This window comes from Gigantopelta aegis, chromosome 2 (genome assembly GCF_016097555.1).
Source record: "Gigantopelta aegis isolate Gae_Host chromosome 2, Gae_host_genome, whole genome shotgun sequence".
NCBI lineage: Eukaryota > Metazoa > Mollusca > Gastropoda > Neomphalida > Peltospiridae > Gigantopelta > Gigantopelta aegis.
In genome coordinates, this window is record NC_054700.1 from 20,930,574 (window position 1) to 20,944,629 (window position 14,056).

The 14,056-nt window shown below is 37.2% G+C and overlaps 1 protein-coding gene across 2 annotated transcripts in view; it reads left to right on the top strand.

Moving 5' to 3' along the window:
• The window catches only part of LOC121382625 (receptor expression-enhancing protein 5-like), a 38,409-nt gene that overhangs the window by 20,131 nt on the left and 4,222 nt on the right, over positions 1–14,056 (top strand). Inside the window, exons 4-5 of one of the 2 annotated variants that reach the window (XM_041512157.1) lie at positions 416–560; positions 12,164–14,056. The exon at positions 12,164–14,056 is cut by the window's right edge and continues 1,130 nt beyond it. In XM_041512157.1, the coding sequence (XP_041368091.1) occupies positions 416–560; positions 12,164–12,237 (219 nt within the window). In that variant the 3' untranslated portion in view covers positions 12,238–14,056. Of the gene's footprint in view, positions 1–415; positions 561–1,706; positions 1,760–12,163 lie in introns of those variants that run through there. The other variant, XM_041512165.1, reaches the window with a different exon arrangement.

Consider the following 14,056-nt stretch of genomic DNA (forward strand, 5'->3'; position numbering starts at 1 on the left):
CTCGCTTTTGCTCGTTAGATACATATTAAAACAACTCAATTTGAGATAAATGGTATCTAAAGGTCACTCATATATTATTCTCTATATATACGTGTGTATATTAAGTATTAAAATTATTTATTGTAAATGTTATCTAATATATCTTTTAAATGGATTAAAATACAAACTGTATTAATATTTTTTTGTCAACATACATGTACATGTAGCTTATTTTTATGTTTGTGAAGTTGAATTGAAAATTCCAAATTGTATTAAGAAGTTTCTGCTTCTTTTTTGGTGGTCACGATTGGCATGTTTAATTCTACTTGTAATAGCTGTGCATTAAGAACAACTAGATTGTTCTTTCAATGAGATTTAATCTTCCAGCTACTGACATTACAAACCGTGCACCTACATTTACGTGTTATCATTTTAGTGTCTGTTCCTCGTCTGGTGTATGGCTCCCATTACAAACAATGGAGCCACGCTGATGTACTACCGCTTCATTCGCCCGTTCATCCTTCGCTACGAGACGAAGATCGACAAGACTATCGATGATGCAAAGAATGCCATTTCTGAGGGTAAGCTGACACGCTCTGCTGTCCTTTATGTAATGGATTTTTGTAAAAACAGATAAATGTACAATTTATTTTTAATGTCAAGTATAGTTGTGCATAAGGGTTAATTTTTGTTCGGATTCTGCCAGAACCGTAAACATGATTTAATATAGTTATTTTGAGATTCTGTGTCATAATCTTACGCTTCCAATCCAAACTCTGGGATTCGCAGAAGCACAGAATCGTGCTAAACGTGCAATTTGGTGTTGCACCTGTAGGTAATGTAATACAGGGCCAAATCTGTCTTATTTGTGATGTCACCAAATTTGAATTGAAGTCTAATTTGACAACTAAACTTCCCAGTAACGATCTGTTTGAAACGGAGGTGGGGAATATGCAGGTTGTTTGGCTATGTCAGTGAACTCGGGTTTTTCCACATATCTCAACCGCTATCCCATGCTGTCTGTGGCAAAGTCCATATAAAAGATCTCTTTTTGCTAATTTGTGCGAGTAGTCCATGTGTTAACAGCAAAGTTTCTTTATATCTAGATTAAATGATAATAAGATTAATGATATATAAGACAATATATACCATATCACTGTTATTGGAAAGGTTTTGCTGAGATGACGTTAAACCAATATTCTTGTCCAATGAACCTCCCAGTTCACAGCTGCTATTCTAGTAAACGTGCTTTAGTATTAGTCCCCAACCAGTCCCAACTCTGTCTTTCCGTTCGTCTGTCCCACATATAGTTTTTCGGATTTTTTGAAACAATGACTCAAGATATAGAGCTGAAATTTTGTATGTAGCTTCATCATGTACCGTTTAGGAGATATGAAAACTTTTTGGACCCGGTAGGGGACATGTATTGACTTAGTAGTTCTTTCAGAGGGATTGATTAATTATGATGGATTGTGGCCATACTAAATGTTTAATGTCTAACTTGTCATGTTCCTGTATGTATATATATTAACAAGGATTAAATGTCATTTGTTGGTTTCATTGGTTTTGCTTTCTATGTGGATTGTTGGGTGTTTTAAAATCCTGCTTTCAAATTCACTAACGTTTAATTTCTGGATTAACAAACTTTACCTACCTAGCTATGGCATCGGTTCTAATTGTTTTGGCCTGATTAACAAATTACAAATAATCCTGCTTTTATCATTCAGTAAATAGTGTTTGTACTAGCCAAGAGAACGGGTACTGAAGGTAAGTCACTGACATCCCAGGTGAAAAGTTTTAATCATGTTTTAAAACCTTATTTTATGTTGCACGTCAGTGGTGAAGTGAAGGGATGTGGTGCATGGGTGACAAGACAGCAGACATTACCATGACAGCCAATTGGTTGTTTGCACTGGTAAAGCACTCGCTTGATGCTCGGATGGTCTGGGATCGATCCCCATTGAGATGTTTCTCATTCCAGGCAGTGCAGCACGACTGGTATATCAAAGCCTGTGGTATGTGCTATCCTGTCTGTGGGATGGTGCATATAAAAAATCCCATGCTACTAATGGAAAAATGTTGCAGGTTTCCCCTCCAAGACTATATGTCAGAATTACCAAATGTTTGACATCCAATAGCCGATGATTAATATATCAGTGTGCTCTAGTGGTGTCGTTAAGCAAAGCAATTTTGTTGTTGTCTTATACACATCTGAAAATGGAAAGTTACTAATGTTTTTCATGCCCACTTTCATTACTTTGATTTAAAGGACTGCAAAGATCCCCCCCCCCCCCCCCAGTTCCCTACTTCATTGCTCTTTGCATTCATGCTTTTGGCTGTTAAGCTTCCATAGTACGTAGCATGTGAAGCAACAGCTGGTTTCTCTGCCCCCCCCCCCCCCCCCCCCCCACCTCTCCCAAATGTCAAAATAATATTCTACGCAGTAAATAACCATAGTTAAAAATGTGCTAAGGTGTCATCTGACTAGTATTCCTTCTTTTTTTCGTCAGGATTGAGTAAAATAGCCATAGTTTAAAATGTGCCACGGTGTCATCTGACTAGTATTCCTTCCTTTCTTCGTCAGGATTGAGTGAAATAGCCATAGTTTAAAATGTGCTTTTTAACTGTACAAACCATTGTGAAATACAGGTTCTGTCTTGTCCTTTCTAGTAATCAAATTTGCAGCAGACGTCACCAGTGTTCTCAGCAAGAACAGTTACAAAATTGAAGTGAAGACTCAACAATATTAGTTTCCACAGGTTCATTTATTAATGATCAAAAACCTGCAATAACAATAATACATTTCTTATAATTGTGTTTAAATAAATATAATGATAATAATAATAATACTAGAGATGTTCATTCATTGACTCACTCATTCTTTCATTCATTCACCCATTCATTCATTACAAACACCTGTGCGTGTACATGTCTATATAAAAACATATTTCATACATTTGTCTATATAAACAAAAATATAACACAGTCTGGTATTCAGTACTGAGTTAAAATATTTTATTATAAAACATTCACTTACCAGACATCTCGTTCTGGTTTGCACTAAAACTCATGTCAAAATATAGTAGTTATCTTTGACTTTTCAGTCGTAGATTGAAAGATGTGTTCAGATCAAAGCAGAACAAAGAATGAGATCGGGTGTGGTTAATTTGGCGGGAACAGGTGGAAAAATACCCAGCATGCAGTGCTACTGTCCTAAGCGTCATTGTATCCAGTCAACCGTCACCTGTCACTAATTACATGTGCCACCGAAAACATAACAACCCAATATCCAATCTAAACCAACAAACCGATAACATCACCCTCACTATTAATATATAAACTGTAACAAAATAAGTGACTAACTACAAATAATTAATGCCGTAAATAATATTATCTAATTAATAATATATTAAACAGCAAAAACTACACTTGGTTACATATTCCCCCACTTGTGAGAAATGTCGCCTGACATTTTATCTGTAAACAACTGATATACTCTGCTGAAACAGCATCTACGGAAAAATAAATATTAAAAATAACATGTGAATATTACTACATACATATGTTTGTAACATCCTTGCTAAATTATAACTAGTCATATAGTTATATTATACAGCATTGTACCTGTAATACATATGTAAAAGGAAAATACTTTGTTAATATTTGCACAAGTATAAGAATTACAACAATGCAATATCATAAGTTATATACAAGTACAGACTAGTGCTGAAATCATAACAATCACTTTAGCATGTTTTGCAACATACAATGTGCTATGGCACCATACATTAGAGTTCAAATTTCATCTTCATGTTGTCTGAAATACAAATTTATACATTAATTAAAATTCTAGATACAATATTGCAAATATATATACAACTCATAACACATTCCTCATGGAGCAACTAAAATCAGACAAAAACCTCATCAAAAACCTCATCAAGCACCTGTTGATAACAGACCCAATCTCCATATCTGTCAGGTGGTTTCCGAATCCGCTGTGATCTTCGATTTTGTAATTCCCGACTTTCCAAAGATACGTCTGCACCAACAGGCAAATCGTCCTGGTGAGAAACACTACCACTGGTGTTGTACACAGAATTCAACTCTTGGTTGATAGTATCTTTCCTGTGCAGTGTTGTATCTGGAGTCCTCTCAATAATCTGTGGCTGATATTACCTCTGTCTACATCTATGGGGAATGACATATTTCAGTCCTGTCTGTGAGTCATCACTAGATGAATTAACAGATGAAGAACTAGATAAAGATTCTGTTCTAGGTTGAATGCTAACCAGCTGCTTAGGCTTAACCTTGCGGTTAACTTCCTTAAGTTCCTCAAATGGAATGGCATTGAAGGGTAATAGCATAAAGGTCCTTTCCTGGTTTCCCGTTGTACCCTGTAAACTGGAATGCCACTATTTGGAATGTGAGTTACCAAATAGGGTTCCTGCTCCCATCTATCAGCCAGTTTCTGTTTCCCCTTGAGTCCTGTGTGGTGAGTATCCTGTGGCATCGCTCTTTGTAGAATTGTATGCTTGCACCAATGGAGCAACATACGATTTCCAGTCTACCTTCTTTTCTTCATCCAATGTGGCAAGCATCTTGAGTAATGTCTGATTAAATCTCTCAGCTGAACCGTTTTCCATCGGATGGTAGGGTGTAGTTCTGGTCTTCTGTACATTAGCAAGTTTACAGAGTTCCTTGATGACCTTACTCTCAAAATTTCTACCTTGGTCACTATGAAGCTGTTCTGGAAAACTGTAAAACATGATGAAATGTTCATACAAAGCTTTGGCTGTGGTATGCGCTGTCTGGTTCAGTGATCAGTAATCACTAGAATATTCTCATATCCATCTTTTGATTTTTCCAGACTTAAAAAATCCATACGTACCAACTGCATTGGTCGTGTAGTCTCAATAGTCACCAATTCTGCTATTGGTCGATTGGAGTCTTCCGTCTAATACAGCGACCACAGTGCTGCACCTTTCTGTCTATGTCCTTCTCAAGACCTGGCCAATAGAATCTCTGCTTGTCTAACCAAAGTGTCTTCTCTTTTCCTTGATGTCCAGTATCATCATGAATTCCTTTCATTGCTGACTGTCTATGTAATTCTGATAATACCAACTGCTTCACCTTCTGTCCATCCAAAACAACATTCCTGTATAAGACACCATCCACCAATTCAAGACGTTTCCACTGCCAAAGGTATTTCTTTACTGCTGGCATTTCTCTACATATACCTTCACCCCTGTGCAAGAAACCATGGCGGACCATCTGTATGACTCTGGCAATGGCTCAGCAATCCAGTCCACACAGTTAAATGTATCACCAAGACATACATTCTTACCGGCCGAATGAGAATTAGTCTGGCTTGATACACTGTCAACTAGTATAACTGCTGTCTGACAAACTGCTTTGACTACACCAACAAAAACCTGTCTGCTAAGGCCATCCGCATCTGCAGTCAGTTTTCCTGCTTTGTAGGATATGGTGAAATTGTAATTTGCTAGAGCGGCTACCCACCGATGACTTGTTGCATCCAGCTTGGCTTTGGTCAAGACATATGTTAGTGGGTTGTTGTCCGTTACTACATGGAAAGTACTACCATACAAGTAATCCTGAAACTTGTCCGTTATGGCCCACTTCAAAGATAAAAATTCCAACCTGTGTGCTGGGTAGTTCCGTTCACTCGGTCTAAGTCCACGACTAGCATAGGCAATCACTCTTTCCACACCTTTCTGCTTCTGGTACAAAACAGCACCAAGTCCTGATCCACTGGAATCTGTGTGAAGAATGAACGGTAACGAGTAATCTGCATAAGCTAAAATAGGTGGTTGCGTCAATTTGTCCTTGATTGTATCAAAGGCTACCTGCTGCTCATCTGTCCATGTATACTGTGCCACTGTCTTCCGTTTCTTCTTGGCTCTTTTTGCTATTGAACTTGGTCCATGACCCTGAAGTAAAATATTCAAAGGTTCCATGATTTTTGCATAATCCTTAATAAAGCGCCTGTAATATCCAGCAAATCCTAAGAACTGACGGAGTTCCTTAATATTTCCTGGTACCTTCCAGTTCTTGACAACTGATGTCTTATCAGGATATGTGGAAATTCCTGCTTCGGAAACAGCATGTCCAAGATACGATACTGATGTCTTAAACAGTTCACATTTTGATGGTTTTAACTTCAAGTCGTGTTGATAAAGTCTGGCAAAAACTGCACTTGGTTACATCATCATTGGGGGTTTTACCATCAATGTTAATATTACTAATATTACTAAATTAGAGATGTTCCAGTGATCGATTATAATTGAAAATTGATTGTTTTGGCTGAACCAGTCTGATGATCAATTACATAAATCCATAATCGGCTGTATGGGAAAATGTTAACTGTAGCTGTTCCTCCAGTTTAGATGATGGAATTGATGTAAATATGTTGGGGTTGTGCTTTGTTTTCATACACATGTACATAAAGAAAAAAAGAGATTTAAATAGGAAATGTTTTATTTAATGACGCATTCAACACATTTTATTTATGGTTATGTGGCGTAAAACATATTGTTAAGGACCACACAGATATTGAGAGAGGAAACCCGCTGTGTGGCCACTTCATGTGTTATTTTCGATTAGCAGCAAGGGATCTTTTATATGCACCATCCACAGAAAGGGTAGTACATACCACGGCCTTTGTTATATCAGTCGTGGTTCACTGGCTGGAATGAGATTTAGCCCAATGGGTCCACTGAAGGGGATCAATACCAAACTGATCGTGCATCAAGCGAGCTCTTTACCACTGGGCTATGCCCCGCCCCAAATTAAATAGATACATATATATGTATTAAAGGGAAAATTAGCCACCTGTGTGGTCTAGATTCTGATGAACATGGCAGTAAGTGCATGGTCCTTATAGTTCAACTCCTCCTTACATGTAGGTTCATATGTATAATTCTAACCGATTTGTCTAATTGAAAGGTGATTGGTTGGAACCAGCCGATTATAAATGATGATCGATGACGAAATTCCAGATTCCAAACACTAGTTAATATTATAATTATATCTGTACTAAATTGCCATCACAAAGTGATCTGGATTTCAAGGGCTGGAATCTAGTCAGCTCCATAATTAGTAGAAACTGAAACAGAAGTTTTGCAAATATTCTGATTTCATAGCAAATTTCTTTAAAATATTCAGGAAGAATTACATGTTGCCTATTTAATGAGCATTTATTTCGATGCACACAATATTTGGCTTCTACATAGAACAAAATGAATTGTTACACATTTTCAAATGGGTGTGTTTTGCTTCATACATTTTTATAAAAAACAGCAAATTGCACGCTCAGTTTTTGGGGTTTTGTTGTTATCTTAAGTCCTGTATACTGACTGAATGAAACCAACTGCTCCATTAAGAACGGTTCGAAATCGGCAATAATTAGTTTTTTAACTGACTGCCACTCACATTATCTTTTAATTTAAAATATAAACTAACAGGCAAAAGAAACTTATCACCTTGTTCAGTAGGTCCATAAAGAAAAACCAAGACAGATGTGATCTATATGATGATTATTTTACTGAAAGGAATCATTTTCCAATGTCTTTACAAAAAAGCATTGCCATATCGATAGTGCACTTGCCATAAGGCCGAGCGAAAGAGACACGGGGTCAAAATTAAAAATGACACAATCAGAGTCCCTTCAAAAGGTGCTTCTAAAGTCAAATCATGGGACAAGACATGTCCTCAGTAGCGTGTGTGACCACCCCTTGCATCAATACACGCCAAAACATCGTGGATGTCGTCAGTCGCCGGATGACGTCAGCAGGAATTCTGCGCCAAACATCCAACAAAACCTGTTCAAGCTGCTGTCGATTTGCTGGGGGAGGTACGCGTTGTCTCAGCTGTCTATCAAGATGATCCCAGAGATGCTTTATGGGATTCATGTCTGGAGAACATGATGGCCAAGGCAGTACGTTGACGTTAACGTTGTTGAGATAATCGTGAACAATTCTAGCTGTATGAGGTCGTGCATTGTCCTGCTGCAAAAGGGTACCCCTAGGCTGTTGACGCAAGAATGGCACTACAACAGGTCCAAACACTTTATCCCTGTATTTTTGACCAGTCAGATTTCCATGGATGATGACAAGCCTTGTTGTCCGTTGACCGCAAATACCATGACACCGCATGCAGTTTGGCGCCAGTCGCTCTCCCCTACGTTGATAAACACGAACTCGGCCATCATTTCGGAACATGTTGAAGCGACTTTCATCTGTGAACAGCACCCTTTCCCAATCACGCCGCTGCCACCGACGTACAGTTCGTGCCCATTGTAATCTGCGTTGACGGTGTAGAGGGGTCAAGGCCATTCCACGGAAGAGGCGGAAAGCTCTGATACCAGCCCTGCGAAGTCGTCGTAAGACTGTTTGTCTGCTAATGGGGAGTCCCAGTGACGTCGCCGCCGTTGACATCGCCGTCACGAATCGGTTCCGCAGGTGGATTGTCCGGATGTAGCGGTCTTCAACTGGCGTTGTGACCCTTGGTCTTCCCGATCTTGCACGGTCTTGTGCCTGGCCTGTTTGCTGATAACGGCTCAACAAGTTGCTGATGGCAGCTTGACTGCAGTTGAAGGTTCTTGCAATCTGCCGTTGAGAGGCCCCCATATCGGCCATACCGATAGCTCTGTTGCGTTCTGCTTGGGTAAGTCTCGGCATCTCTCTGATGTTCTTTTTGATACTGCTTCCTTGCTTTGTCCCACACTGGTATTTATGCAACAGTCATGGACGAGCATTTTTAACAAATTCAAATTATGCTGTTTCTCACATTTTTCATGACTGCACGAAATTCACTAAATCCGGAAACAGTGACTTTTCGGAAACACAGGGTGTGTTTTGGCGAATGTTTTCTCACTACCTTCAAACTTATTGCAGTATCTTTAGTTCAGATAAACTTATTTTAAAAGTGATGTTTCTTTTGCCTGTTCATATTTTGTTGGGATATCTCTTTACAATATGTCGCCAGCCAGTTAGTAAATGTTGGGACATTTTTATCCATCCTTCAGCATAAAACTGATAAATATTGCCTCTTGTGATTCATTTGCAGGGTATTACAAATCTAGTCACAAGCCCACTTTTTGAGGTCAAAGAGTACATAATTGTGTTTAATTTGTGTGTGGAAGAATGTATTCACCTACCAAACCTTTTCAGCTTGCATAACCACTGCCAATAGACCATTATTTACATACATGTGTTTATACCCACACAGATATCACTATCAGTGCTTGTTTTAATATACACCTTTCTTGCTCACCGGACTGAATTAGCCAGCTTTTGCAGGGATTAAATAAATCTGTCTAGAAACTGTCTAGCCCTCAGGCTAAGTATGCCAAGTACATGCATGGGCAGCTGATATCATAACCATCTTTCTGAATTCATAAATAAAATGTGTGCTGAGCGTCATTAAATAAAACAGTTCCTTCCATCCATATTTTACAAGTGGCTAACGTGTTTTGTGTGTTTTTTACATTGAAGTAACTTGAATGGGGTCTTTATTTTTGCACAAATGATTGGGTTATTTTATAGGTCAAGTGTTTATGAATCGTTCTAGAAAAAACAAACCTTAGCGTACAGGATTAATGTTTTATTCCCTGACATTACCAATTTGTTCTCTGGGGCTTCTAATGTTTTGTTACTATAATTAAATGACCAGACAAAGAATCAGTCACCGTTGTGAGGTGTAAATAACACAATTCCAACCTGCGGAACAAAACATTTTTTAAAAGGACCTTGGTAAACCTTGGCTGTCACAAAAAACATTTTGTCTTTTGGGTTGGAATTGCCTTATCTATTCATGTACGTCACAACTGATAGATTCTATTAATATAAAGGAATGGTCCATAAATATCAATGTTATTCATAATCCAGACAATATTGTTAAAGGGTAGTGGGCAAGTGGTACAGTTAAAAATCATGCACTTGTAACTGTAAGATTGCTTTTCAGGGGAAAACATACATGTACTCTAGATCTGTATGTGCAAGGGCCTGTATAACAGTGATAGATAATTTTATTTATTTATTTATGTGATTTATGTAATTTTATTTATTTTTGTTCTTTTGTCATACCATGCACTTGTATTAAAAGTTATTCCATCATACCAGTTAGTCGAATTTAAATTCAAATGTCTTCATAACTTACCCTGATGTTCTTTAATTCTTTCTCAAAAATGGTTGGACGAATAGTTGGACCAGTTTGTTTTGTAGTGCACAATGTATCAGTATTATATGTTCGACTTGTGGTGGTGCGGGATTGGATTGTGAAAAACATGATATTTGTGGATCATCCCTAATATTCTCCTACACTGACACAGTTTGTGCATCAATTATTTTTGTATTATATTCCTTGCACAGTTTGTTTTGCTAGCTTTTTGTTTACATGTATTTTGAGCACGCTTTAGTGATATTTTTATTATTATTCGGCTAACAACAGATTTTATTTCAAGGTTTGCTTTATCACATTATATTATTTTTGACATTTTGCATCTTTTATTTTAAAAATCCAGTTGCAGGTGTGTGTGCAGGGGGTGGGATTGGGGGTCTAACCCCTGCCCTTGCTCAAGTGAATTTAATTTCTCTTTTTTTCAATACATTTTCTGGCTGACCATGTCCTGACCCCACCCCACCCCCCCCCCGCCCCTATAAACTTTGCTCAGCAGTCTTAGACTCCCCTGCTGTATTTCCTGCACACGCACCTGCTATCAGCAATGTGTTTTACATTTGGTTTCAAAATTCATGTTATATTTTGTTTATTTTATATCACATGAAGTAAGACTAGTCTATAAAAGTTAAATATGAATGTGTAGGATGGAGTTACTCGGGTGGTTTAGTGGGTGATTGGGTGGGAGCGACTAGTACTTTTAAAGTTATTTAAAGTTATGGCCCTCCTCTCTGGAAACGTACAAATAAGCTCCTTTATTGATATGATGTATGAATAACCTATACGTGTCATTGTATGTGGCCAAATTCTCAGTGGTTTGTTGCTTTGTGGTAGCAAAGTATCATAAACTGATAAAGCAGGAGTTCTCAACAGAACCTAGAATGGATATACTATAAATCAGGAAGGTTAGTGAGCATAAAATTAGAGTGAATTTAGTAAATACATACAAGACGCTGATATCTCAGGGCAATAGATTTAAAGAGACAAACAACAGACAGTTCTGAAAAACACTTGTGGGTTTGTTTTGTCACCGACTAACTGAACACACAACAAAGGGTACATGTTATTGATTAAACCAAAAGTATGGCAATTAACAGATTAGTTAGCATGAACAGTTGTCTGTAAGCTGCCTAATGTAAAAAGTATTATTTCACTCGATTCTACAACTTACATGATTGTATGTTATTATTAATCTTTTCTCTTCTTTTTTTATTTTTTATTTTTTATTTTTTTTATTGTTTCACTGAGATCATAAGATGACCTCGCTAAAATGTTGTGTTGCTAATATGTCACTTATTTGAATTTTGCTAAAGTTTAAGATTGCTAATATCTTATGATTTAAAGTATACATAATCGATGTTATAACATTTGCATATCGTCAATTTAATGTTTTGAAAATGCCAGCATGTCTTGATCACAGATTAGGTCACAAGATATTTTTGTTATAAAGTTCTGTAATTTAACACATTTAGTTGGCTTGTTATAAATTTATTGTTTTCTTTTATGCATGATTTACAGATTGTGTGAGTGTGTGTGTGTGCGTGTGTGCGCGCGCGCGCGCGCGTGTGTGTGTGTGTGTGTGTGCGTGCGTGTGTGAGCGTGTGTGTACAAATCTATTTTAAACAATGGGGGGGGGGGGTGGGGGTCAACGTTTTTTATTGGAAGTCTTTTTGGTCATGTTTTCATCAGTCCTTCAAGACTTTATTGAAGATGTCAATAAAACAGGCCTCTGAAAATAATGAGAATGAACATTTCGTTTGTGCGTCGTGCATGCAAATCTAATTTAGTGTAACCTATTTTCCTTTCAGGTTCACACATTAAATTTAGGATATTATTTACATGAACATAACGGGTTATGCAACAAGAAAAATGGGTTACCTGAATTTAATTTTGCGTAACCGATAAATGGTTCATATGCAAATATTCAAATTGACAGAGGCCTGTAAAACAGCTAATTACAATGTACTGTTGTTGTGTTTTTCAGCGCAAAATGCCGCGGAAGGTATGGTGCAGGCTGAGGCCTACAGACGAGTAATCGATTCAGCCAAGCTCGAATAGCCTGCATGTGTTTAGTGTTCTCTGTTTAGCAGTTTTTAAACTCCATTCTGTAACATGTTCTGGGATTGTTGGAGTACGCTTTATAAACTCTCCACTGCCGTTATACGTGCTTGACAGGATGTTGGGGCGGGGGGGGGGGGGGGGGGGGGGGTAGGGAGGGTTGTTTAGTCTTCACATGGCAGCTTTATATGAATTCGGGTGGTTGGTTGTATGACTTGTTCTGTTATGATGAAAAGTGAATTTTAAGTGTTTCGATCACATATTTATGGTCGTAATGTTAATATTTTGGTCATAAGGAGTAAGAAGAGAAAATTAGGCACAGGTGTGGTTAAAATAATGTGAATGAAATGTGGCTTTGGGATTCTGAATATCGGAAAGTTTGGTGATTGTCAGTACAATTTACAGAGATAATCTCAAGCGAACTTCAGAAGAAAATAATTGTTAAAGTAACACATAATAGCAAGGGAATTATTTATGTTTCCTTCATAAGATATTCATGAGTATGAAGCAGCTAATTTTGAGCTACACATTAAGTGAAAAAAAACACAGCAGTAGTTTGATTTTAAAAGTTATGGTTTATCGCCTGTAGTCTGATTGCTATACACAGTGTGGTGCGAAACAGGTTTGTCATGTATTGAGCTTTCAGAATGCCCCTATGAGAATATTTCATTGCATTTATAACTAAAATTTCTTCAGATTATTTCCGTAACATAATTAGATATATTTGTTATGTAACAAACATTTTCTGTGTGTTGAACAAAATAATACTTCATCTTGAACAAAATAAAACTTCAACTTGAACAAAATAATACTTAAATGCATTAAAGCTGTCCTGTATTTTATCATCTATAGTCCGGGATCCAAGGGCTTTAAATTTTGATAGACCTGACTCCGCACAACATACTTTTGCTTTGCTATTTATTTGTTAGAACAGACCTTCAGGGTAAACAATTGGGTGTCTGCTTTGCTGGAAACATTGCAAACAAAAATTATGACCATATGTTCATGTATACTGCTTTTTGTTGAATCGCGGGCTGCATTTGAGATTTCATCAATTGTTTTAGCAATTAACCACCTATAGTTTTAATTACTTTCTCTGTTGAACAAGCATAAATACAGACAGCAACCAGCCACGAAAATTGAAGTATATCCATATTGTTTTTTAATTTTACTTTTGCAATTAATGTGTTTTATACATGAAACTAAATTGGCCAAAAGCACACTATCCGTATGTACATTAAAACAACTGTAGTTTTAGTATTTTATAACTATCAAACCCTAAACATATAGCACACTGTCAAATGTATATGCCTGTTAATGTTTACATGCTAGTGAGTAATATCAGTGAAACTGTAAAATCACACATCGATCATTTTATGGAAGCAAATAAGAGCTATAAAAATTAAAACCGTAATAGAAGGCAGATCAGTAATGAACTTCACATCAAAACACTGTCTATTAATATAGCATATAATTTCAGTGTTTTATTCAAATAAATATTAGATGGTTATTTAGATTTTAAAATGTGAATAATACTAAAAATCTTAATTTTTTACTTTTCCTCAAGTTCTACCATGCAAATTTCAACCATATGTATTCCTAATGATCCTCTCATGGCCCTGACCAAGTTTGTTATTTTTCGGGCAGATTTAAAATCAAGACAGCTTCCCTGGCCTCTGATTGACAGAGACGTTTTTTTGCTTCTTCTCAAGGTCCACCAGGCAGGTTTCAATCAAACTTTGTCCAAATGATTCTCTCATGACTTACTAAGTGTTGTTATTTTTGTGGCTGATTCAAAATCCAAGATGGCCTCCCAGGC